The following is a 26,327-nucleotide window of genomic DNA, read 5'->3' on the forward strand; positions in this document are numbered from 1 at the left end:
TTCTCCTTAAGGAGTCCATTCATTTGATACTATCTATGTGCTTAGTTTTCTATACCTATAGAGAAAGGTTTGTAAAGAATCATAAAATGCGGCAAATGTTTAAACGACCCAATAACTCTCAGAAGTGTGAAAGCGCAGGTTAAGGTGGTAATTATTTTTTAAGGATTGATTACCTCCTGTGTGGCAACTCTAGGCAGCTTAAAGGTATGATTTAGGAAAATTGATTGGCAACCTTTTCCCCATGTACAATAGCCGACATTATCCTAAACACTAATGATGTTTTTGGGTAGTCGATGGTAACAAAAGTCCTCTGCAAGTAGGCGGCTGAGAGTTTAGGCTGCTTGGTGCCTGAAGAGACAGCAACAGCACTTAGCAACACAGTGTGTATCTGAGCAACCCCATTTAGGGATGTATCGCTCACCCTGAACCGAGGAGAACCTAAAAACATGGTCTAGTGGAAAGAGGGTGGGCCTTGGGAGTCAGAGGATGTGGGTTTTCATCCCACCTCTGTCACAAGTCTGCTGGGTGACCTTAGGCAAGTCACTTAACTTCTCTGTGCCTCGGTTATTCCATCTGTAAAGACTGTGAGCCCCATGTGGGACAGGGACTGTGTCCAACCTGATTGACTTGTATCTGCCCTGGTGCTTGGAACAGTGTTTGGCACATAGTAGCACATAGCAATTAACAAAGACCACAATTATCATTACTGCTATTATTAATTTTTCTGTGCCTCATTCTCCTCATCTGTAAAGTAGGGATTAAATGTCTGTTCTCTCTCCCTAACCATTTTTAGTGTGAATGTTGGGGATAGGGTTTAAACGTTTCAAAATTTTATTTGCAAGATTACCTGTTCTGTTAGATTTCATTTATGATATCGTTTAAACCTCAGAAAATATTACAGTAAGATAGAATAAACAATTCTCAAATTTCCCATAGGAGCTGAAATTAAAAGATGAAGAATGTGAGAGGCTTTCTAAAGTGCGAGATCAACTTGGACAGGAGTTGGAAGAACTCACAGCTAGTCTGTTTGAGGTTGGTCCGATGTTTTCTGCAGCTATGATAATGAATAAGAGCATTCTTGCATCTGTCTTTTGGTCTTGGCAGATTGGCTGATGAGAGACCATAGTAGAGAGCTATTGTTTTTGGTTTTTGAGCAAATATTTTGGCCTAACAAATATGGGTGGTTTCCCTCTTGACTCTTAATCCGCTAAGAAAATTGGGCTTGTGTGAGAAAAATAATTTACACAAGTAAAAAATGAAGCTAAGTATCGCAGATTTTTTTTTCCGTCTCAAGTAGCCCAGTTGTGTGTAAAAGATGACAATCAATTGATGGCATTTATCGAGCGCTTACTGTGTATAGTAAACTGTATTAAGCACTTGGGAGAGTACAGTGTAACAGAGTTGGTAGACACATTCCCTGCCCACAGTGAACCTAGAGTCTAGAAACTATAAGACATTCCCTGCCCACAGTGAATTTAGAGTCTATAAGTGCTTACTGTGTGCAGAGTAATATACTAAGCACTTGGGAATGTACAGTACAATAGAGTTGGTAAACACCATTTCTGTTCAAGAAGCTCACCTAGTGATTTGAAGTAGTAGCAAGTCATACAGGTGAAGGATAATCAATCAATCAGTAGTGTTTACTGAGCACTTACTGTGTGCAGAACACTATCCTAAGCACTTGGGAGAGTACAGAACAGCAGAGCTGGTGACACATTCCATGACAAATGTTTAAATGAAGCTTTCTTGTTGGATGCTTCTAGGAATGAGACAGTAGAAAAGGAATTACAGTGTCCAGTAAGATTCGTTCATTCAGTCAGTCGTATTTATTGAGTGCTTACTGTGTGCAGAGCACTGCACTATGGTTAATGGGCTCTATTAGTTGTGGTTTTTCTCCAGATATATACATTTTATGACAGGATTCCTGGCAGGGTGCATAACTAGTTGTATCCTTCAGGGCTAATTCAAAACATTTTGAAGAAAGTGTTTATCAGAAGTAGATTTTGTAGTTATCACTGTAAGACCCAACTATAAGGGAAAGAATGTGCTTTGTTAGGAATGTCCTGAAGTTAAAATATTCCACCTGCCTGATCCAGCCCATTCACCCAGCCACTTTCTTACTGTTTGAGCCACCTTCCCTTCCGAGAAGTGAAAGGGGGTGGCAAACTCCCTCTAGACCACCAGCAAGCGGTGTCTTGAAAGTAGTCAGTCATATATATTGAGCACGTACTGCGTGCAGAGCACTGGACTAATGACCTAAAGTACCTACTTTAGGTCAGGCTATGCACCGCAGCCCTTCGAGATGCTCCAGAGATGTTCACCTCAAGTCGTCCTAAAACCAGAGCACCAAATTGTGGCTTTTTCTAGGCCTGTGTCTTCAGAATTACAAGAGTCTGGGGAAGGCCATTCCCATATGGGAAAAGGGTCTGTGGCGGTGAATGACTTTAGCTACTAGGGGTCATATTTATTGCTCCCTGGGGGAAAGCGGTAGAAGGCCTAGTTTTTTCGTCCGGCACCCGGAGAGTAGCTCTAGATTCTCTAAGCTTTGGACTGATATTTCCCCCCGCTCTCAACCTGCCCTCAAATCTTATTGCATATGTGTTTAGAGTGGGTGAGTGACTTTTAGTTCCAATACTTTTTATTTTTTTACATCTCAGAAAAGGAAATGTTAAAAAATAGTTTCAGGAGAAATCACATACTGTCATGACAAGTAGCAATGTAAAGGAATAGAAGCCCTAGTTTAAATTAACCAATTTGTTGTCATGACAGACTACTTCACTGTTCTTCCTACCTTAAGTGGTTGGTTACAGGTGACAACATTTTATATTGATCGGACATTAATGTATTACTGATTAAATTTGCTTTTCATATTTTATTAGTGAAACAGGTTAAGATCATTACACTGACTCGACCCATTAGCATGTTGAATTCAAAGAGGCAGTCTCTGAAACTTTGAGCAGTTTCAAAAGATTTGTTAGTTTTGGGTTTTGTCTACTTTTTTTTTTTTCCTCCTGTCTGGTGTTTTTTTAAAGGCTTTAAACAACCTGATATTCACCTCTTTAAATGTAGAAAAGGAATGAGACTAGAGGACGAGCATAAAACAGAACAAAAAGTGGTGTTCGCTATCATTTTGTATGTAGTGATTTGGTGTTAGGGCAGAGCTACGGAAAGAAGAAAAGCTTAGAAGTTGTTAAATGCAAGCCCTCATTTAGTAAACTTTGCTAAATTTTGTTTCTTACCTCCTTAAGGCTTCTGAATTAACCAAATAAGTACATCATGTCTGTACATCATGTGTATATCACACACGAACAGTGCTGTGTTCTTCGTGTAGGTAATTTCAGTGTGTCTTCATTCTTGTGATTCCATAAATTCATGGATATATGAAATTCAGCTGTCACCATTTCACCATTGTCTCGTACATCACTGTCTATGTTTTTTAAAGAAAGGAAATTGCATTTTGAAAGGAAATAATTCGCAATTCTTTGTGTAATTATACTGAATTATAATTCCAAAAGGTAATGTAAACTGTGTTCTAAATCTCAAATGCAGTAAGTTCTTTGGTAACAGACGACACGCTAGTGGTTAAGGTACTATTGTGGAATTAAGGAATATCTTCCCACAGCATTTTCCTGAATGCAGTGGTGATCTGATGTCAGAAGAAACAGTTTTCTGCCCCCTTTTTTATTAATTTAGTGGCATTTGTGGAGGACTTACTTGGTCACAAGCCCTGGGGAAGGATATGATAGAGGATAAACAGATTCAGTTGCTGTCCCTCAGCGGGGCGGGCGGTGACCATAGGAGGAAGAATTTCATGTTGGAGAATAGACTGTCTACCAACATAACGCCCAAATTGAGACAATACTTTGAACCCACTACTTTGACTTTGAAACCGTATTTAAACCAGTCTCTTTAATCGTTCAATAGGAAGCTCATAAAATGGTGAGAGAAGCCAACGTCAAGCAGGCAACTGCAGAAAAACAGCTAAAAGAAGCCCAGGGGAAGGTGAGTTTTTTGGTGGGGGATCTTATTGTATAAAATTCTTTAAAAGCTTTACATCTTATCGTATAGAGTCCATTGACTCTTCCTAGTTAAACCTACTATTAGTCTTTCAAATATTGCCTTAAAGTATTCAAGGGCAAAGAATTGAATCTAGTTTTTTACATTGGATAAAATTGCACATTTTGCCACTTGGAGAGTCAGTAAATTTGAGGTTATTGAATAGCAAACTGCTTGTAGGTAATTGGGCCAAACCTAAGGCCCGTTTAAATTGTTTTTTCAAGTTTGGTTGAACAAGAACAATCCAAAGACATTTTCTGTTCGATTTTTGTTCCGAGTGATCAGCGGCCCAGTTGGTGGAGAAAAGTCTTTGGCCATTTGAGTCTAGTTTGGAATTGGAAATTTAAAACACCGTACCCAATCCATATGCTCTATTTACTGTATGATGGTCTCCACTTTAGAATTATCACACCCCGATATTTAAGGAAGATATGGAAGCTGATTTTTGGTACCACGTAATTGTAGGAAATGATGGCCATGAAGTAGAAGGGAGGAAAAGCAGCAGAAGGGAGAGAAAGAGACAAAGGTGAGGGTAGTTGATTAATCCCACTTGCCATGGGCTAGGGTAGGAGGAGATGGGTGAAAACATGAACAGCATAGCAGGGTTGGGGTGAGTCTAACTGAGTGTCTGCCTGTTGCATGCAGCATTTAGGAGAGTGCAGTATAAGTAATAAAAGCTGACTCACAGTGCCCTCCTAAGCGTAATCTCCCCTCCTTACTTCTCTTTCTCCTCCTCCCTTTAATGCCCCTCCCTTTACTGCCCCCCGCCTGTTTTTAGGTTGCAAAAGTGAGGGATTATGCACGTAACTATGATAGGATTTTAAAAAAACCTATTGCTACACTTGGAAAGACCCCCAAAAATCTAATATTTTGTACAAAACACATTGCTTTCCCATTCCTGGAAATGAAATTTGTCAGTTGATAATTGTGGAAACATTTATGATGATGTCGTATATCAAAGGCTCCGTCGCTCTCTTTTCAAGATCGACGTCCTTCAAGCTGAAGTCGCAGCTTTGAAGACCCTGGTTTTGTCATCTTCTCCGACATCACCAACTAAAGAGTTTCAGCCAGGCGGGAAGGCAACTTTTAAGAAAGGACACACAAGAAATAAAAGCATGAGCAGTGCTATGGGTGGCAGCCATCAGGACCTCAGTGTGATGCAGCCAATTGTAAAAGATTGCAAAGAGGTAAAATTCCTGAAGGACTGTTCCTCAGGGTCTTTGATAATGATGTACTTTCATTCCCAAGATGCCACTTAGATTTTTCTCCAACAAAATCGGAATAGAAAATGCAGTATATATATGTAGACCAACCTACTCTCAGTCCTCTTCCTTCTTGACTGATCTTGGACTGCCAGCTGGAATCTCAATAAATCTTGGGATCTTGATATTCCGGGCAAGCGAAGGTCCTTTTAAGAATTTCAAAGTGGCATGTTTGTAGATGACCGGAAGATTTAGGTGAGTATGTTTCTTCCCAAAACTCGTACAACAGAAAGTTTGAGGATGCTTTGAAAGTACCGTTTATATTAGAAACTTTTCTCAAACCTAGGGAAGGGAAGAAGTTTATAATAGAGGGATTTGAAGAATGTTAGTAAGAAAAAGACTTGGGTTATGTTTGGTGCTCTTGCCGCTCTTAACTGTGTGACCCTGAGTAAATCTTATTTCTTTGGTTCAGTTTATCTAAGTGTAAAATGGAGATGACAAAAGTTGTCTCTTCAAAGACACACTTAATGGACTATTTACATGAAAATGTTACCAATTTGGAGAAACAGTGCTTTAAAAGTACAATGGTGTCTACTCATTATGAATTTTGAAAAGCATAAATTTACCTGATTGACAAATATGTGTGACAAATATGTGCATTCCTAGTGATTCAAAGACATATTTTTTTCCTGTTTTAAGACAGAAGAGATTGAGTTAACATCCCAAAGGTACAGTAACCTTTCTGGAATAGCTTACCCTTGCTCAGTTGGATTAGCATGCAGAAGTTAGTAGCTTAGCAACCAAAGACTTTACAATCACATTTCACAGACTTTGATTAGCGCTCGTTAGAAAGAAAAGTGTAACTCATGGAGAAAAACACAGTTTGAACAGCCTAGTTTCTTTGTTTTATTTTTTAAAATTAGTGGTTTTCGTAGGATTTGAAAACCAAACCTGTAACACCCCAAACTGAGGGTCCTCATTCCTGACTTCTCCCAGAACTGAAGGCACAAGTAGGTTGTGTTGCCAAACGTGGGGAAAAAACAAAAACTATTGAACCATTTAGAATTGGGAAGATATCTATAGCTAGATATCAGTCCTTCATTTTCAGAGATAATGCTTCTGACAGATGAGTGTGGTTGAAAAGACACTAATAGGTGACTGATATATCCTTCCGCTTTGTGTGAAGGTAAAGATAGCTCCTTGCTGTGCTAATGGATCCATCCCTCAGGGCCTATCTCAGTTTTTAAAAGCCTGCCACTAGTATCCTGATCTTGGTGTAGCCTTTGCTACACAAAGGATCCAGGCTGATCTGTCTTCTTTAGTGGCTGCCCAACAATCCACTGCTAATAATAATAATAATAATAATAATGGTATTTGTTAAGCGCTTACTATACACCAGGCACTGTACTAACCACTGTTATTTTCGGCTGAGTCTTCAAATTGCTTTTTTTTTTGCCCACCTGGCTTGCATGTGCCTTCTTTTAGTTCACTATTCAGCAGCTGTTTGGGTATTGTGCTGTCAACCATTCTCTGCACGTGTCCCATCCAATGAATCTGTAATCTCTGTGAGTTTTGCTTCAGCACTGTTGAGCTAATGGTTCCAGAGTCCCATTATTCGTTCATTCATTCAGCCGTATTTATTAAGCGCTTACTGTGTGCTGAGCACTGTACTGAGTGCTTAGTACCTCTGGATCCCGTTACACCGTCCAGCTGCCGCCCCTGTCTCCTAACACCTGTTCCTGTCCAAGCTCCCTGAACAGGGTTGTAGACACTCTGCTTTCACTTCTCCTCCACCTCCCTACAATACGGGTTCTGCCCTTCTCTCCCCAGTGAGATTGCTCTCTCCCAAGGTCACCAGTGACCTCCTTTGTTCCAAATCCAGTCCGTCGACTCCATCCTTATCCTCCGCAAACTCTCAGCCGTCTTTGACGCAAACCCATTCCCTCCTTCTGGAAATGCCACCTAACCTTGGTTTCCTGGTGTTCTCTTACTTCGGCTATTCTCTCTCAGTCTCTTGGGCACTTCAGCCGATAACAGGGATGACACTCTCCAAGTTCTGTTGTGGGTCCCTTTGTCCTCTCACTTTACACTCACTTCCATGCTTTCAACTAGCACCCTTTGCTGATGGGTCACAAGAACCAGTCGCTCTCCCTGCAAATTCACTTTACTTCGACGTCCCTCTGGCACATCAAGCTCAATATTTGCAAAACGAAGTCCTTCACATTCCCTCTGAAATTCTCTCCTCCACTGAACTTTTCCTTCACAGTTGACGACATCACAGGATGGTAGTGTCTGTAAAGCCCTCCGCTTTGGCGTTATCCTTGACTTCTCCCGCCGTGTCTGCTCTCGTATTAGGTCTGTCACCGAATCCGACAGTTTTTCTTTCACAACCCTTCCAGACTGATGGCATTTATTAAGCGCTTACTACGTGCAAAGCACTGTTCTAAGCGCTGGGGAGGTTACAGGGCGATCAGGTTGTCCCTCGGGGGGCTCACAGTCTTAATCCCCATTTTACAGATGAGGGAACTGAGGCAAATTCTTTTTAATAATTAATTTAGGAATAAAGGAAGCACATCTTAAGTTTTATTTTATTGCTTAGACCAAATCAGAAGGGAGAGTGAGAAGCAGCATGGCCCTGTGGAAAGAGCGCAGGTCCAGGGTTCTAATACCAGTTCCGTCACTTGTCTGCTGTGTGACCTGGGGCAAGTCACTTAACTTCTCTGTGCCTCAGTTCCCTCATCTGTAAAATGGAGATTAAGACTGTGAGCCCCATATGGGACAGGGCTGGTTCCCAACCTGATTTTCTTGTATCCTCAGTGCCTGGGGTCCGGTGCCTGGCAAATAGTAGGGGCTTAAAAAGCACCATAAAAACAAACAATAAAATAATACCATTAGCAGCCCTGAGCGATTGCAGTTTGCAGGTTATTGCTATTTGCAAAAATCTGTTGTGGACAAGAGGACGGTTTGCAGTCAGGCAGTTGCTCGGATCGGGCCTTCCAAATCTGCCCAGAGGTAGAAATCGGACCTTCCTGTCTGTATTTGTCCTGCTCTGATATTGGTACTCTCTGTTTTCCCCCCGCGATTTCCGTAGTTGTGCAGAAGGCAGCTGTGTTTTTGGTTGTTGCTGCTGCTGTGTTTTGCTTTTCCCCTAGCATTTGCAAAAAGAAGTAAAAGGGCCCCCCACCCCTACCCCCACCAAACGATGTCTAAATCACTGAAGATCATACTCAACCGGGATTACCAAATGAGTGACGTCTGATGTTTTTGAGCTGCTTGGGGACGGGGAATGCATCTACCAGCTCTGCTGTATTGTACTCTCCCAAACCCTTAGGTCAGTGCTCTGCATAGAGCAAGCACTCAATAAGTAGGATTGACTGACTGATTTGAGTTCTTTGAGCTCGTCCCTTTGGCTACCACAGACTGTACCTATTCTCCTCACCAACTTTCTCATGCCGTTAGGGTAAGAGCATGAATGGCTCAGCATAATAATAATAATGATGATGGTATTTGTTAAGCACTTACTATGTGCCAAGCACCGTTCTAAGCACTGGGGCAGATACAGCCTAATGAGGTTGTACACAGTCCCTGTCCCACATCTTAATCTTAATCCCCAATCTACAGATGAGTTACCTGAGGCCCAGAGAAGTTAAGCGACTTGCCCAAAGTCACACAGTAGACAAGGGGCAGAACCGGGATTAGAACCTATGACCTTCTGACTTCCATGCCTTGCAGCTTCACTACTGCTGAAAAATGAACTCCTTCCCTTCCCCACAGCACCTGTATATATGTATATATGTTTGTACATATTTGTTACTGTATTTATTTATTTATTTATTTTACTTGTACATATCTATTCTATTTATTTTATTTTGTTAGTATTTTTGGTTTTGTTCTCTGTCTCCCCCTTTTAGACTGTGAGCCCACTGTTGGGTAGGGACTGTCTCTAGATGTTGCCAACTTGTACTTCCCAAGCGCTTAGTACAGTGCTCTGCACACAGTAAGCGCTCAATAAATACAATTGATGATGGTTGATGATGATAACTCAAGATCATATCCGCTTAGCAAACTTTCCCCTTCTTAACCATTAGTGTCTGATCATTATGCGACTGTGTTTTCATGGGCAAAACGTCTGAGAGATTTTCTCTCCAAACTAATCCGTTGATATAGTCTCGCCATCACGGCGTTGTCTTTGAACTGAAGAATGACTCGATTACCATCTGGAGAGGTTCAGGCTCATCTCTTCGTATCAAACCGGTGTAGTCTGGATCATTTCGTGCCCGATTTTTCTCCTAAACAGTCTTTCTGGATTTGTTTGGCAGGCGGATTTCTCTCTATATAATGAATTCAGAACTTGGAAGGATGAGCCAACCATGGATAGAACATGCCCTTTCTTGGATAAAATCTACCAGGAAGATATAGTTCCATGTTTGACCTTCTCAAAAAGTGAGGTAATTCTTTTTTTTTTTTTTGTCTAAATATTGTGGGTCTTTAAAAAATGTTTTGAAACGCTTGCATTCATACCGTCAAAATATTCATATATTTTTCCATTCAAATTGCGTTTTTGTCTAGTACTGTGTCTGACAGAGTAGAAGTAACTTCTGTAACTTCTCTCCCATTCCTCTTTTCCCCACTTCCTCTTCCTTCCATCATTTCTGACCACAGAGAGTAAGGAGAGAACAAATATGGGTGGGTGGTTCTGTTGCAGATATCCAGAAAATAATCCTTCACTATTTTAATTTTCTTATTCATTCAGTTGTATTTATTGAGCGCTTTGTGCAGAGCACTGTACTAAGCTCTTAGGAGGGTACAGTATAGCAATAAACAGACACATTCCCTGCCCACAACGAGCTTACAGTCTAGAAGGGAACAAAAGTTTAGGTAGCTTGTGGAGAAAGAGTTGGAAGTAACTGTCGTATTTACTCTGGTAATTGCCTCCACTGCAAAAATCTCTCTCATTTTCTCCCCCCAAAGCCCTCTGATTTCTGAGGAAATTAAAGGAAATTAAAAGAAGCACTTTTGCTTAGTGCGTGGGCCTGGGCGTCAAAGAGTCTGGGTTCTGGCACATAGCGCTTAACAAATACCATTAAAAAAGGATGAAAAAAACATAGTAAGTGCTTAGCGTAACATAAAGAAGAAAGATTAATTTTGTAAGTGGTGATAATGGCATATGCAGAAGTATGAGGAAGCAGTGGCTCAAAACTCCCAGGTTTATTCGCTGAGACATATGAACTTCGAGTGGAGGAGGAGTTATTTCATTGTGCAGCTCTTGGGAGACGGCATTAGAAGTAAGAGAGATAGTCTCAAGTGTCTTCTTACCTTCCTCTTCAGTGTCCCCTCCTTTCCTGCTTTTTTCAATGCATTTATTTGTCCTGCCCCTCCTTATTCAATCAATGGTATTTATTGAGCGTTTACAATGTGCAGAGCACTGTACTAAGCGTGTGGGAGAGTACAATATAACAGAATTAGCAGGCAAGCTCCCTGATCATAACAAGCTTCCTACTAGATTTAGTTTTCGTAGGCCCTGGTGTAATAACCTTCCCATTTTGAGGGCAGAGGGCGGGTGGGGGGGTTGCCAAATGATGTGAAATTGTGGGAGTTTTGCTAGAAAGTACAACATCGTGCAGTGTTGATGTAGTAGATAAAAAATATTGGTCGTGTCCTGAAGAAGTCTTTCCTTTTGGCAGTTGGCATCAGCTGTTCTCGAGGCTGTCGAAAACAACACCCTAAGCATTGAACCAGTGGGCCTGCAACCTGTTCGCTTTGTGAAAGCTTCCGCAGTTGAATGCGGAGGACCAAAGTATGTTAGCCCAAGATGTGCCTTGGTAAAAGATGAATATCGCAATCTTTTCATGCAGTGCTTTATTTGCGAACGGTATTTAATTGATTCCTTTTGCGATGAACGGATAGACAGCTGACTCAAGTGCATTAGATAATGAAGTATTAAATTCCTCATTATATAAATAGCTTGTAATTGGGCATTTTCCAAGAGCCTGGAGGAAGATATGCAAATCTTTTTGGAATTGTGGCATTAAAGTACTGAAGAATGCTTGTAAATTCTCAGTTCTATGTAGATTTTAGTATTTGTTAACTCATTATGAAAATATTCCCATCAGTATTGCACTAAATGCGCTTCATTTAGTATTACAGCATAGTAAGTGTTTTTAGTAAATATATTAGCACTAAAGGCAAAAACACTGAATTAATAAACTACATATGCTGTAATAAACTACATATGCTGTATGTAGTTTATTAATAAAAAAAACCAGTGCATTCTATTTGCCCGCCAATAATGTTGGTGGATATTGGCTCCATTTGGCTATAAAGCAGATACTCCTTCTTTGGTATATGAACCTTCAAAAAAGGGAGGAGAATTTAGTAAACTGCTGTCTTTCATTGATTAATGTTTGATTGAGGGTCATTTATTTTGGTATGAAATGATGACAGAAAATACTCAAGTTTAAAGTTTGAACATAGTATTCAATCATATTTCACAAATGATTTTTGAATCAGAGCATTTCAGTGGGTAATTTAAAAATGAAGGGCATTTGGCATTTCTTGAAATTTTTCTTGCAGCGTTTTCTCAGATTCATAGGTGCTCAGTTACTAAACGTACCTTTCAATCAGTCAATCAATCAATTGTATTTATTGAGCGCTTACTGTGTGCAGAGCACTGTACTAAGCACTTGGGAAGTACAAGTTGGCAACATATAGAGACAGTCGCTACCCAACAGTGGGCTCACAGTCTAAAAGTGGGAGACAGAGAACAAAACCAAACATACTAGCAAAATAAAATAGAATAGATATGTACAAGTAAAATAAATAGAGTAATAAATATGTACAAAGATATATACATATATATATATATATATACACATCAATCAATCAATCATATTTATTGAGCACTTTCATTTTATAAGGAGAGTAGTTGGTGACTGGACAAAGGAAATCGAAGTTTGCTGATCAGAAATAAATTATGTTATTTTTGTAATAACTCAAACAAGATATTTACAGAAACAATTTTTGATTAAGGAAACTGACTTTACAATTGGGAAATATAATGTATTCCTATATACACGAACAGTCATATATGCATGTGTGTATATGTTGCTTTCAAGTCTGTGTATTTGTTGCCTCCAACCTGAATATAACTATATCCATCTATATTTATAAGAATGTGTTTATGATACACATTCTGAGTATCTTAACATGGGGTAAGCCGTCATTGCGTGAATCTGTTTTTTCCAACTTTGAAGACATTGTTATTTGAAGATTACAGCTAATGCGCTTGTGGCTACTTTTCCGCTAAGTAGCTATTCTAATTTTAGGCCAGTCACTAGGCAACTTTGTGTTGAACTGTTCCCTTCAGTATCACTTTAATGTGGGTGCTTGAAATTTTCTGCTTCCTTTGCAGTCCTTCTCGCCATTAGCCACATTCAGCACCGTAAGCTCTAAAGTGATGCAGCCAGACTGTAGGTCTTGTGCGATCCACACCCTAACTTGAAGTTATACTTTTACCAACATCATTAAAGTCAGGATCAATTTTTCACCGGAAAGTGTCCAATCCCCCAGCTGGAAATTTGAGAGCTATCCATGCTGGTTTTTTTCCCTTCTCTAATTAATTAGAGAGCTTTCCTGTCATTCGAGAGGCCGATGGAAATCCTTTTGTAACTCGTTTGTCGCCTTAATTTTTTTTTTTTTGCCAATTCTGTTGTATTATACTCTCCAAGAGCTTTGTACAGTGCGCTGCACCCAATAAGTGCACAGTAAATACCATTAAGTGATTGATTTTTGGTTAGGAGAGAATAGAAGACCGGCAACCCTGAATTCCCTTGAGGGATTAGTTTGTCACCCACATTGTACTTCTCAACTTTCTCTGCTCTTAGAAGCACTACCTGTCTGCTAGTATTCCATTGTCTAGTCTGTAAGCTCCTTGTGGGCAGGGAATGTGTCTGTTTATTGTTCTTTTGTACTCTCCCAAGCGCTTAGTGCAGTGTTTTGCACACAGTAAGCCCTCAGTAAATACGATTGAATGAATTCTCCTGACCCCCTACCTCCCAGGATTGTGTCATTGTACATTTAGGGAGAGAAAGAAATAGGAGAAATGTTCAGGAGCCCTTTTTTGTTCAACTGTATGCGAAAATAATGCAGTCTGTAAAATCTCCCTAGTGTAGACTAACTTGTCTACATTCTGAATTAGGGAAAACTTTGAATATGTAGAAGTATTCTTAAAAATAATTTTATTGGAATAATATGACACTTTGGTTATGTGTGTTTTTTTTTTCTTTTGCCTTACCCTCCTGGTAGTTCTACCGATCTAATTTTTTGAATATGTTTAGGGGTAAGTTAACAGGACAGAAATACCTTTACAGAGCCTCTTTTGCAGAATCCCACAATTCTGCTGTTTGTTCTTTCCCAGGTTAACCAAGTGTCGGGCAAAAGTTAGCAGTGAAGAACAGAAAGGAAGGAAGCAGGGAGTAACTAACAGCTCCGAGATTGCTAAGTTTTTGGTTTAGCTTAGATTTCGTTTTTGATTTAGCTTAGCTTAGTTTTTGATTTTCCAGCGCTTAGAACAGTGCTTTGCACATAGTAAGCGCTTAATAAATGCCATCGTTATTATTACTATGAGTTCTGAATTGATGAAGTTTTACTGGTACCTTAGAAGTTGTGGTTGATTGTTTCAGAAGTCTCTGCCATCTCTGTCATTATGCACAGATAGAGATTGCAAAGAAGTGAACATCGGACAGTCATCAGTAAATAATCTACATGTAATTATTTTGCAGGAAATGTGCTCTCAGTGGTCAGAGTAAGTCTTGTAAACACAGAATTAAATTAGGAGACTCAAGCAACTACTATTATATTTCTCCATTTTGTAGATTCAGGGTAAGTATTTTTTAACCATCACTGAATTAAATTAGCTTCTCTCACACACACACACACACACACACACACACACACACACACACTCTCAATGCATTTGTCGCTAATGGAATTGTTTTTATTTTGGCTTAGATCACTTCGGTGTGCAACTTTTTTACGTACATTCGCTATATTCAACAAGGACTCCTGAAGCAGCAGGATGGTGAGTTCTGGCCAGAGTTTACTACACATAATCGCAGTGTGCATCAGAAATGCTAATGCTCATTTACATAGGGCACTAGTAATAATAATAATAATGATGGTAATCATTAAGCACTTACTATGTGTCAAGCACTGTTCTAAGCACTAGGGTAGAGAAAAATCAAATCAGGTTGGGCACAGTCCCTGTCCCACATGGGGCTCACGCTGTTAATCCCTATTTTCCAGATGAGGTAACTGAGGCCCAGAGAAGTGAAGTGACTTGCCCAAAGTCGCACAGCAGACAAGTGGTGGAGCCGGGATTTGAACCCAGGTCCTTCTGGCTCGCAGGCCCGGGCTCTATCCACTAAGCCATGTTGCCGTGCCACGAGAATTGAATATTGATCTTTGCTTTTGAATCCTCATCCTTAACCAAAAAAAACGCCTTGCCAAAATTCAGGAAATTAATCCCATCAAAAAGAGTAAATGGCGTCTGAGATAGCGTTGGTCTGAATTTTTGCTTTAGGCTGACTTCAGCTTGTGTTTGGGACAGGAGTTAGTTTGTCTTTCATGCTGTCGGATCGGGGGCATCACAGATCTCGTTCTGTACTTTGTCCTTCACGCAGCGAGAAGTTGGGCTACTTTCATTTTAACCAACATCAAAATCCAAAAAGAACTAAGCAGTGTGGTTTTCTAAAGGTGTGGCTCAACCCCTCATTAAAGTAAGTCTGACGGGGTAAAGATTACCGTTGTCTCAGTCAGCAGAAGTAATAATAATAATAATGATGGCATTTGTTAAGCGCTTACTATGTGCAAAGCACTGTTCTAAGCGCTGGGGAGGATACAAGGTGATCAGGTTGTCCCACGTGGGGCTCACAAGTCTTAATCCCCATTTTACAGATGAGATAACTGAGGCCCAGAGAAGTGAAGTGACTTGCCCACAGTCACCCAGCTGACAAGTAGGTGGATGATATAGTTGGGGTGTCAGACTCTGAGCGTTTCTGTCAGTCAGTCAATAATATCTGATTAATCGCTTTCAATATGTAGAGTTCTAAGTGTTGGGAGGGATCCCCTGATCATTAATTTTGCCGTGATCCCTGGCTCCTACGAGGCTCACGATCAAAGAGGGGGAGGGTAGTCATCTGAGGAAAAAATAAGTCCAACAAAACATATCCAGATCTCTGAAATGCCAGGTTGAAAAAAATTAACTCAAGCGCTTAGTGGACTGCACACAGTGTGCTCTGCACACAGTAAGCGCTCAATAAATACGATTGATGATGAAAACAGGGTGGCTGAATGTACGCATCTGTTTCAAGACTAACACAAGCAGAAGGTGCCGAGGCTAGAGGAATGAATGCAGGCCAGGATTCCGACACAGCCGTACCTGTTTTTTTTTTTGTTTGTGGGGTTGTCCCCCCCACCGCTGATCATTTTTAGGGGCATTGAATAAATATCCCCTTGAAAATTTTCAAAAAAGAAAGCAAGCAAACTTCCAATTTCCCAGTCCTCCCCCAGGCGGACTGTTGATCCCAGTTTCAGTTGCCTAGAGGAAATGCAAGGCAGAATTGTAGCCAGATGTTTTGCCCTGGGACCTCAGGGGTACTCAGGCTCTCTGGTTGTGCTTGTGAAGAGAAAGGCTGATGGTGTGACACTTTTCCAGAGGGTTCCGGGTGTAGACGTAGAGGGGGAACCGTCCGTAGCCGCTCCTCTTCCTCCCATGTCACGCGGCTCAGCACGTGCTGCGGTGTTTTGCTACAGTGTGGGGCTGCTGTAGCCCTTCTGGCCCCTCTCCCATCCAAAGCTGACAGCCCCAGGCCCAGCCCTGGCCGTCTTTTGCTCTCCACGAGCCCCTCCTATCCCCCCACCTCAGGAGCACCTGCCCTCTGCCACTCGAAAGTAGTAATAATAATTATGGTACTCGTTAAGCATTCATTCATTCAATCGTATTCATTCATTCAATCATATTTATTGAGCGCCTACTGTGTACAGAGCACGGTACTAAGCGCTTGGGAAGTCCAAGTTGGCAACATACAGAGACGGTCCCTACCCAACAGTGGGCTCACAGTGTAGAAGGGGGAGACAGAGGATAAAACAAAACATATTTACAAAATAAAATAAGTAGAATAAATATGTACAAGTAAATAAATAAATAGGGTAGTAAATACGTACAAACATATATGCCAGGCACTGTGCTAAGCACTGGGGTAGGTACAGTCACATCGGGTTGGACACAGTCCCTGTCCAATGTGGGGCTCTCAGTCTCCATCTCCATTTTACAGCTGAGGGAACTGAGGCACAGAGAAGCAAAGTGACTAGAGCCCATGGCCCAACTCCCAGGCCCAAGCTGTATCCACTACGCCATGCTGCTTCTCGGGGCAAGTGACTTGCCCACGGTCACACAGCAAGGATTTGGCAGGATTAGAACCCAGTGCCCCTGATTCCCAAACCCGTCCACTAGGCCACACAGCTTCTCCCTTCCTCTTAGACTGTCAGCCACCTGAGGGGCAGGGTCTGTGTCTAATGTCAGTACAAGCACAGTGCTTGGCACATAATAAGCGCCGAACAGTATCATCTTCTAGACTGCGAGCCCACTGTTGGGTAGGGACTGTCTCAATATGTTGCCAACTTGTACTTCCCAAGCGCTTAGTCCAGTGCTTTGCACACAGTAAGCGCTCAATAAATACGATTAATTGATTGATCTTTAATAATAGTAACTCCATCTACCCTCGAGGGAGAACTCCAGCTCCCGAGTAAAGGAAATTTTTGAGCCACAGTTCTCAACCACGTTGTGTTTGCAGTTCACGATGTTTTTCTTCCCCCCACCTCGAACTACTGCCGCCTGTTTGCACAATGCCTTCACTGTGACAATACAGATTTAGGGCAAAAAGCAAGCTATTGTTTTTTAAAAAAAAAATTCACCATACAGGAGCAGTTGCCCAGTATAGTTATAGTATTCTCGGGGCAGTCAGGAGTAATAGGTGATCACAAAAAGCTGCTTTGATTATGTAATGCCAATCACGGTTTTAGTGGTAATGAGGGACACGAGAGTCTTCAGTACAATCTGCTTATATTGCATTAGACTCTAAGCTTCTTCATTCAATCGTATTTATTGAGCGCTTACTGTGTGCAGAGCACTGTACTAAGCGCTCTTCTTGTGGGCGTTCTTGTGGGCAGGGACTGTGTCTACCAACTCTGTTGCAGTGTGCTCTCCCAAGAGCTCTGTACGTGGTAAGTGCTTAATAAATACCACTGACTGATTGGCAAATAGTGCTCTGCGGAGCATTTTTCACTATTGACTCCCCGTGCGTCTTATCCAAGAGCTCTGTACATGATAAGTGCTCAATAAATACCACTGACTGATTGGCAAACAGTGATCTGCAGAGCATTTTTCACTGTTGACGCCCCGTACGTCTTATAGTCGAGCCGAGGGGAACTGGACCACTGACCTCTGCTTCTTCCCTCTCTCCCGCTCAACGTCTTGTGGAGATTTTAGGAGCCGAAAATTGGTCTAATAGAGTGGGAAGCAAGGGATTTGGATGATTGAAAAGATAGAGGAGAAGCTCCGAGTAATTAAGCATTGCTGTAGATGGTAGTATTGACATTGACTTACGTTAATGATCCCGTAATTGTCATATGTACCGCAGCTTTCCCTTTAAAATGAAACTAAAGAAAACTGGAGCTGCTCTTTCGGTTGGTCAAATAAGATAGAAATGCTCAATTACACTCTGAAATGTATTATTATGGTGCTGATTTGTACTTCCCAAGTGCTTAGTACAGTGCTCTGCACACAGTAAGCGCTCAATAAATACGATTGAATGAATGAATGAAAATCATTTATACCTTTGAGAGTGCAATTGAATATTTGTATCTTATTTTAAAATCATATCGGATTAAAATCATTTGTACTGTATTGCTTCCCCTACCTGCAATTTATTTTAATGTCTAGACTGTAAACTCCTTGAGAGCATGTCTATTAACTCTCTTGTACTCTCCCAAGTGCTTTGTACAGTGCTCTACACACAGTAGGTGTTCAATAAACGCTATTGAATGATGGATTTTCTTTTCTTAGAGAAAAGAAATTGAAAATCAGATTCACTTTTAGGAGTAGCTTCCATTGACCGCAGTTGAAATGGTTAAATTTTGAGTGAGATTTCTTTGTTTTTCAGTGCAGTTAAGTGAGAAATTATGAAAGTGTGTTTTTGGTTTCCTCCATAAATCTTCTGTTTTGTATTTTACAGTTGATCAGATGTTTTGGGAGGTCATGCAGTTGAGGAAAGAGATGTCATTGGCAAAACTGGGATATTTCAAGGAAGAACTCTAATTCTCTTCACTGGAATATGCATGAACTTCACTGAATATACATAGTTCTAAAATGGCTGAATTTTTTATTGTCAATATTTATTTTCAAAGAATGGGTCCAAAATCTTTTTCTCTTTTTGCAGATTGCACCCAAAGTGCTGTGATTACTTTAAACTTATCTATATTCTCTGTGTTCCGAAAAACAACAAAAAAACGGGGGAAAAAACCCCAACCCTTTAGTTGAACAAAATCTGATCAGGACTCGTAGGTGCCCTTGTGATTGTAACTTACCTTTGCAAAAAATCGAAATAAATCTTAGATTGAAGATACGTGTTTGCTTTCTATACTACCTCTGATATGTTCAGGGGTTCCCTACTAGCACTTAATTTAGCCTGTTTTCACGATCGTGCTATTAAATATCGATGCTGGGATTTTGAAACGCTCCTTCACTTTCTGATGATTTTGGTTTTGTAGAATGAACAAAATGTACCCTGACTGAAGGCTTTCTTCCTTCACAGGTTCCTTCCCCACCTTCTCAAAATTGGAAGCATTTTAACAAAGACGTACATTAAAAAGATAATTTAGCATCTGTTTTCTGGATGACATTAATGATAGATCTTTAGTACATTAGCACACATTGTCTTTGCTGAGTAGGATGTGAAAGGTAGCAATGAAAAGAAATATCTACGGAGGTGCACAAATTCCAGTTCAAAATCTTATATCTTTGGTACGGTGCTGCTTCATCATGGCTATATTTTTTTATCACTTTTGAATCATATTTTTGGGTCAGTGTTTTGAATTTTGGGAGCGTAGTAATGTATTTTACATTTTTCCTTTGGGAAACTCTGCTCTAGCATTCTATTATTCTAGTTTCATGGGAACAGCGAAGAATATTAACGGGAATATTCATATCTTTTTTTGGTGAGATTTTAAATACTATAGTGTGTCTGTCAGTCTTAGAAGGGGGACTATATATGTTGAATGCACAACTACATAAAGGGATTAAATAGGTTTTCCTCTAAAATCGTGATGCTTGAAAAATTCCCACTTTTCCATTGAACAAATGGATTTATCATGTGTTAATAGACATCTAAAGAATGTCTGCTAGTTGTTGTATTGTACTCTCCCAATTGCTAACTATAAGCGCTCTGCACATAGTATGTGCTCAACAAATGCCATGGATCTGTGAAAAATGGCATTTGAATCATTTTGAATCATTTTGGTGCTTAAAAAATTCCCACTTTTCCATTGAACAAATGGATTTATCGTGTGTTAATAGATATCTAAAGAATGTCTGCTAGTTGTTGTACTCTCCCAAGTGCTAACTATAAGCGCTCTGCACATAGTAAGTGCTCAACAAATGCCGTTGATCTGTGAAAAATGGCATTTGAATCATTTGAATCATTTTTGAATCGTATTTTTGGGTCAGTGTTTTGAATTTTGGGAGCGTAGTAATGTATTTTACATTTTTCCTTTGGGAAACTGCTCTAGCATTCTATTCTAGTTTCATGGGAACAGCGAAGAATATTAACAGGAATATTCATATCTTTTTTTGGTGAGATTTTAAAAACTGTAGTGTGTCTATCAGTCTTAGAAGGGGGAACATATATTGAATACACAACTACATAAAGGGATTAAATAGGTTTTCCTCTAAAATCGTGATGCTTGAAAAATTCCCAATTTTCCATTGAACAAATGGATTTATCATGTGTTAATAGACATCTAAAGAATATCTGCTAGTTGTTGTATTGTACCCTCCCAAGTGCTAACTATAAGCACTCTGCACATAATAAGTGCTCAACAAATGCCATTGATCTGTGAAAAACCAAAAAAAGCAACCTAATAAGCAATAGGAGTGTTAAACTTCTGCTGTTGTTGGAACTATGACCAAATTCAGGGAGCCATTAGTGTAGGGATTATTTTCTTCACTCATTCATTCAATCGTATTTATTGAGCGCTCACTGTGTGCAGAGCACTGTACTAAGTGCTTGGAAAGTACAAATCATCAACATATAGAGACAGTCCCTACCCAACAACCGGCTCACAGTCTAGAAGGGGGAGACAGACAACAGAATAAAGCAAGTAGACAGGCCTCAATACCATCTGAATAAATAGAATTATAGCTATAATGATCCTCTTGTTAGGGAAAAATGGTGTAATAGTGGTTGTTATATAACGGTGTCTGCTGTCTCGTACTCTCCCAAGCACTTAGTACAGCACTCTGCACAGTAAGCGCTCAATAAATACCACTGTTAGGGTGATGACTCTATTACTCTATTATATTACTCTATTCTATTCGTGCATATCTATTCTATTTTATTTTGTTAGTATGTTTGGTTTTGTTCTCTGTCTCCCCCTTTTAGACTGTGAGCCCACTGTTCGTTAGGGACCATCTCTATATGTTGCCAATTTGTACTTCCCAAGCGCTTAGTACAGTGCTCTGCACATAGTAAGTGCTCAATAAATCTGAATGATGATGATGACGATGACTGATAGGAATGAATGGGTTAGGTGACAGAAGATTGGAAGACTGAGGCATGACCGACTAGTTTTAAAATACAAATGCCTTCTAGCGGAATTCTTTCACCCTTGCCACTCATTGCTAAACTGCAGCATTAATGAAGGTTGAGGTGAAGAAACAAAAATCCTGGGTAAGGCTGAGGCCGGAAAGTGGGACAAGAAGCAAAATTCCACCTTCATCACACGTGTACATGTAAATGTACAGTGCTCTGCACATAGTAAGCGCTCAATAAATACGATTGATGATGTACACGACTGACTCTTCCTTCGTGGAATCTACTTCCTGGATCACGTTATACGAGGAAGACGTGTGCTGTGGGAGAAGAGTTCCCCAATTGCTTCATTACGTTCTTTCAAATTGCGCTATCATCATCAATCGTATTTATTGAGCGCTTACTGTGTGCAGAGCACTGTACTAAGCGCTTGGAAAATCTGTTGTAGCCGGCGGGGCGGGGTGAGAGGGAGCCGGGTGTGTGTGTGTGTCCGCTCACTTCTAGACCACCTCCTCTGTGATGAGTCCTTACTCTGAAGTGGACTCCCCTTTAAGGACTTGCCTAAGGTGACGCACAGCAGACAGGTAGTGGAGTCAAAATTCATTCATTCATTCAATCGTATTTATTGAGCGCTTACTGTGTGCAGAGCACTGTACTAAGCGCTTGGGAAGTACAAGTCAGCAACATATAGAGACGGTCCCTACCCAACGGCGGGCTCACAGTTATTCTCTGGGCCTCAGTTACCTCATCTGCAAAATGGGGATTAAAAGACTGTGAGCCCCACGGGGGACAACCTGATTACCTTGTGTCTACCTCGGCGCTTAGAACATTCATTCATTCGCTCGTATTTACTGAGCGCTTACTGTGTGCAGAGCACTGTACTAAGCGCTTGGGAAGTCCAAGTGGGCAACATATAGAGACGGTCCCTACCCAACGGCAGGCTCACAGTTATTCTCTGGGCCTCAGTTACCTCATCTGTAAAATGGGGATTGACTGATTAAAACCCAGGGTCCTTCTGACTCCCACGACCGTGCTTTCTCCACTAGGCCACACTGCTTTAGACACTAAAAGTCAAGGTGGGTGGCAGTTTTTTTTATCAGGGAATCACTTGGGATGTTCCAGTATTTCCCGGGGGAATCAGAGGACCCCCACCCTGGTCTTGGCTAGGGGAGGGAGTGAAAATTGTAGGGAGTTAGTCTCCCACACCCCAGCTGTGGAGTACCTTTTAGGGGGGGCATCCATTCTGCCTGGGTGGAAATATAAACATCTCCCTGGGGAAGGACAAATAGAAGATAAGAATCCAACCCCCTTTTATGACCCTCCTCCTTGCAGAGATGAGGTTGGTGTGTCATGGGTTCAAAGGTCCATAAAACAAAGGAGAACTATGGAGTAGCCACCGTTTTCCGACTTGGCAAGAGATGGTTTCTTCCTCATTCCCTGCACCTGGGCAGCTTTGCTGAACTCCCCTCCCACTCCCCCGCACCATGACTCCCCCTGGGTATTCCCAAATTCCCTCCGGGGACGCGTCCCGGGCAGCCGAGTCTCCGGTCCGACGGAATGCTTTGGAGCGGGTGTGATCCCAGGAATCGAACCCGCGAGGGCAAGTCCGCTTTTCCTCTGGATCCGAGGGGTGACCGGAGAGGGCCCGGCTCGTCATGGAAGTGGTGGGGGAAAACGAAGCCCTGCAGCAGTTCTTCGAAGGTAAGTGCCAACTTGTTGCCAACTTGTGCTTCCCAAGCGCTTAGTACAGTGCTCTGCACACAGTAAGCGCTCAATAAATACAATTGATGATGATGAAGTTTCCCGTTCTATCCCTGGGGGACTCCCAGCTGGTCTGTGGAATCATCATCATCGATGGTATTTATTGAGCGCTTACTGTGTGCAGAGCACTGTACTAAGCGCTTGGGAAGTACAAGTTGGCAACATAATCAACGCTTTCCAGATCTGGGAGGAAGCTAGCACAGAGAGGTCTCTGGACAGAGAAAAATGGGCAGCATAAGTTCCACCTTGAAAGTTTTCCTTGTTTTTTGGCAGTCGGTCAGTCAGTCGTATTTATTGGACTCAGTGTGTGCAAAAATCTCTGGGATTTTTAGACTGAACTCCTGCTGGGCTGTGAGCACCATGTGGGCAGGTAACGCACCTTACCAATTCTATAGCGCTGTGCTTTCCCAAGCGCTTACTACAGTGCTCGGCACATAGCACTCAATAAATACTGCTGATTTGATTTCACCAATCCAGTCTGAGTTCATTCATTCATTCAATTGTATTTATTGAGCGCTTAGTGTGCAGAGCACTGTACTAATCAGTCAATCAATCAGTCGTATTTATTGAGTGCTTACTGTGTGCAGAGCACTGTACTAAGCGCTTGGGAAGTACAAGTTGGCAACATACAGAGACGGTCCCAACCCAACAGCGGGGTCACTGTCTAGAAGGGGGAGACAGGCAACCAAACAAAACATAGGAACTAAATAGAATAAATATGTACAAGAAAAATAGAGTAATAAATACGTACAAACATATATATATATATATATACAGGTGCTGTGGGGAGGGGAAGGAGGTAAAGCGGGAGGGATGGGGAGGGGGAGAGGAAGGAGGGAGCTCAGTCTGGGAAGGCCTCCTGGAGGAGGTGAGCGCGCGCGCGCACACACACACACACACACACACACACACCTCACACACACACCCCGCCCATCCCCAAAATCCGCCAGTGCAGGGATGCCAGTAAAATAGGGGAATGTCTTCGAAATATCCTAGCGCTTTGTACAGTGCTCTGCAAAGTAAGCACTCAATAAATACCGCTGATTAATTGATTTCATCAATCCAGCCTGTGGGTATCAAAGCTGTGAGTGCGGGATGCCAGTAAAACAGGGGAGAGTCTTCAAAATATCTGATTTAATCTCCTTAAAGGCTTCTAGCTTTTCCCTATCAACCCACGGAGGGAAAACGAATCCTGACAGTCGGCTCCATCTTCTGTCTTGATTTTATAAAGGAAAGCATCTTTCTCAACGACCTGCTTATTTTGTGGAAAAAAGGTAGTTTTATGGACTATGCTGAGTTGTTGACCACGCCGAGAGCAGACAGCAACCAACTGGTCTTTCAGTAGGCAAAAGAATCAGCAGATTTATCATCATCATCATCATCATCAATCGTATTTATTGAGCGCTTACTATGTGCAGAGCACTGTACTAAGCGCTTGGGAAGTACAAATTGGCAACATGTAGAGACAGTCCCTACCCAACAGTGGGCTCACAGTCCAAAAGGGGGAGACGGAGAACAAAACCAAATATACTAACAAAATAAAATAAATAGAATACCTATGTACAAGTAAAATAAATAAATAAATAAATATTTATTTATCATTTAGTCAGATTTAGTGTGTTTAGATTTACACAGATTTAGTGTGTTGACTTCTTTGCCAGTTGGAATAGTAGTAGTAGTAGTAGTACTCTTTCTTATGTGCTAACTGTGTGCAGAACACAATTCCAAGCACTTGGAAGTCAGTCAATCGTATTTGAGTGCTTATGATGATGATGACGGCATTTATTAAGCGCTTAGTATGTGCAAAGCCCTGCTCTAAGCGCTGGGGAGGTTAGAAGATGATCAGGTTGTCCCGCAGGGGGCTCACAGTCTTAATCCCCATTTTACAGATGAGGTCACTGAGGCCCAGAGAAGTTAAGTGACTCGCCCACAGTCACACAGCTGACAAGCGGCAGAGCCGGGATTTGAACCCATGACCCCTGACTCCAAAGGCCGGGCTCTTTCCGCTGAGCCATGCTGCTTCTTATGGGGTGCAGAGCGCTGTACTAAGCGCTTGGGAGAGTGCAATAGGACAAGAAACAGACACATTCCCTGCCCACAACGAACTTACGGCCTAGAGGGAGTCTCCAGGTGGGAATTACTATTATTATTATTATTATTGTGGTATTTGCTAGGCGCTTACTATGTGATAATCATTGCACTAAGCTCGGGATACAATCAAATCGGGTTGGACACAGTCCCTGTTCCACGTGGGGTTCACAGAATCAATACACATTTTCCAGATGAGGTAACTGAGGCCCAGAGGAGTGAAGTGGCTTGCCCAAGGTCACCCAGCAGACAAGTGGCGGAGCCGGGATTAGAACCCATGACCTTCTGACTCCCAGTCTGGTGATCTACCCGCTATGCCACGCTGAATTAGGATTCCTTGGCTCTTGGGGGATCCAAGGCAGGGAGGCTATCAGCAGAGAAGCGGCGTGGCTCAGTGGAAAGAGCCCGGGCTCGGGAGTCAGAGGTCATGGGTTCTAATCCCGGCTCCGCCAATTGTCAGCTGTGTGACCTTGGGCAAGTCACTTGGCTTCTCTGGGCCTCAGTTACCTCATCTGTAAAATGGGGATTAATCAATCAATCGTACTGAGCGCTTACTGTGTGCAGAGCACTGTACTAAGCACTTGGGTAATAATGGTAGTGTTAAGCTCTATGCACTAAGCACTGAATTAAGTGCTGGGATAGATACAGTCAGGTAATAATAATAGCGGTATTTAAGTGTTTACTATGTGCCAGGTGCTGTACTAAGCACTGGGATCAATCAATCAATCAATCGTATTTTTTGAGCGCTTACTGTGTGCAGAGCACTGTACTAAGCGCTTGGGAAGTCCAAGTTGGCAACATCTAGAGACAGTCCCTACCCAACAGTGGGCTCACAGTCTAAAAGGGGGAGACAGGGAACAAAACCAAACATACTAACAAAATAAAATAAATAGATATGTACAAGTAAAATAGAGTAATAAATATGTACAAACATATATACAGGTGCTGCGGGGAAGGGAAGGAGGTGAGCCCCATGTGGGACAACCTGATCACCTTGTATCCTCCCCGGCGCTTAGCACATAGTAAGCGCTTAACAAATGCCGTCATTATTATGTGCTCTGCACATATTAAGCGCTCAATAAATACGATTGATGGTTATTATCAGCCCCGTAGTGTTTGGGGGTGGGTGGAAAACGGGCACCGGGCCGGAGGTGCCACGTTTCTGACTCTCATCTCCAGTTTCCGAAGGGAATGCCGCTGGGCCGAGAGGGGAGCGGACGGCCCATCCCCAAGATGCTTCCCGAGGCCGATGCCCTGGGATTTGGCGGAGAGCCGAGAGGCTTTGTGACCTTCCTTTTGCCCTCGCTCACCCATGCTGTCTCTAAAAGACCAGTAGGCCTGACAATCATGGCCT

The 26,327-nt window shown here is 41.8% G+C and overlaps 2 protein-coding genes across 5 annotated transcripts in view; both read left to right on the plus strand.

The window, feature by feature from the left end:
• Positions 1-18,938, plus strand: part of LOC119936658 (RAB3A interacting protein) — a 38,471-nt gene extending 19,533 nt beyond the window's left edge. For all 4 annotated transcript variants that reach the window (XM_038756116.1, XM_038756117.1, XM_038756118.1 and 1 more), the window contains 8 exons: positions 937-1,032; positions 3,925-4,002; positions 5,040-5,243; positions 9,578-9,706; positions 10,943-11,055; positions 14,039-14,138; positions 14,268-14,337; positions 18,551-18,938. In XM_038756116.1, coding sequence (XP_038612044.1) covers positions 937-1,032; positions 3,925-4,002; positions 5,040-5,243; positions 9,578-9,706; positions 10,943-11,055; positions 14,039-14,138; positions 14,268-14,337; positions 18,551-18,633 — 873 coding nt within the window. In that variant the 3' untranslated portion in view covers positions 18,634-18,938. The remainder of the gene's footprint in view (positions 1-936; positions 1,033-3,924; positions 4,003-5,039; positions 5,244-9,577; positions 9,707-10,942; positions 11,056-14,038; positions 14,139-14,267; positions 14,338-18,550) is intronic.
• A 3,624-nt stretch (positions 18,939-22,562) lies between these two features.
• MYRFL (myelin regulatory factor like) overlaps positions 22,563-26,327 on the plus strand; it is a 77,544-nt gene continuing 73,779 nt past the window's right edge. The window contains exon 1 of the mRNA XM_038756632.1: positions 22,563-22,825. Within this exon, the coding sequence (XP_038612560.1) occupies positions 22,780-22,825 (46 nt within the window). The 5' untranslated portion in view covers positions 22,563-22,779. The remainder of the gene's footprint in view (positions 22,826-26,327) is intronic.

This window comes from Tachyglossus aculeatus, chromosome 14, assembly GCF_015852505.1.
Source record: "Tachyglossus aculeatus isolate mTacAcu1 chromosome 14, mTacAcu1.pri, whole genome shotgun sequence".
Taxonomy (NCBI): Eukaryota; Metazoa; Chordata; class Mammalia; order Monotremata; family Tachyglossidae; genus Tachyglossus; species Tachyglossus aculeatus.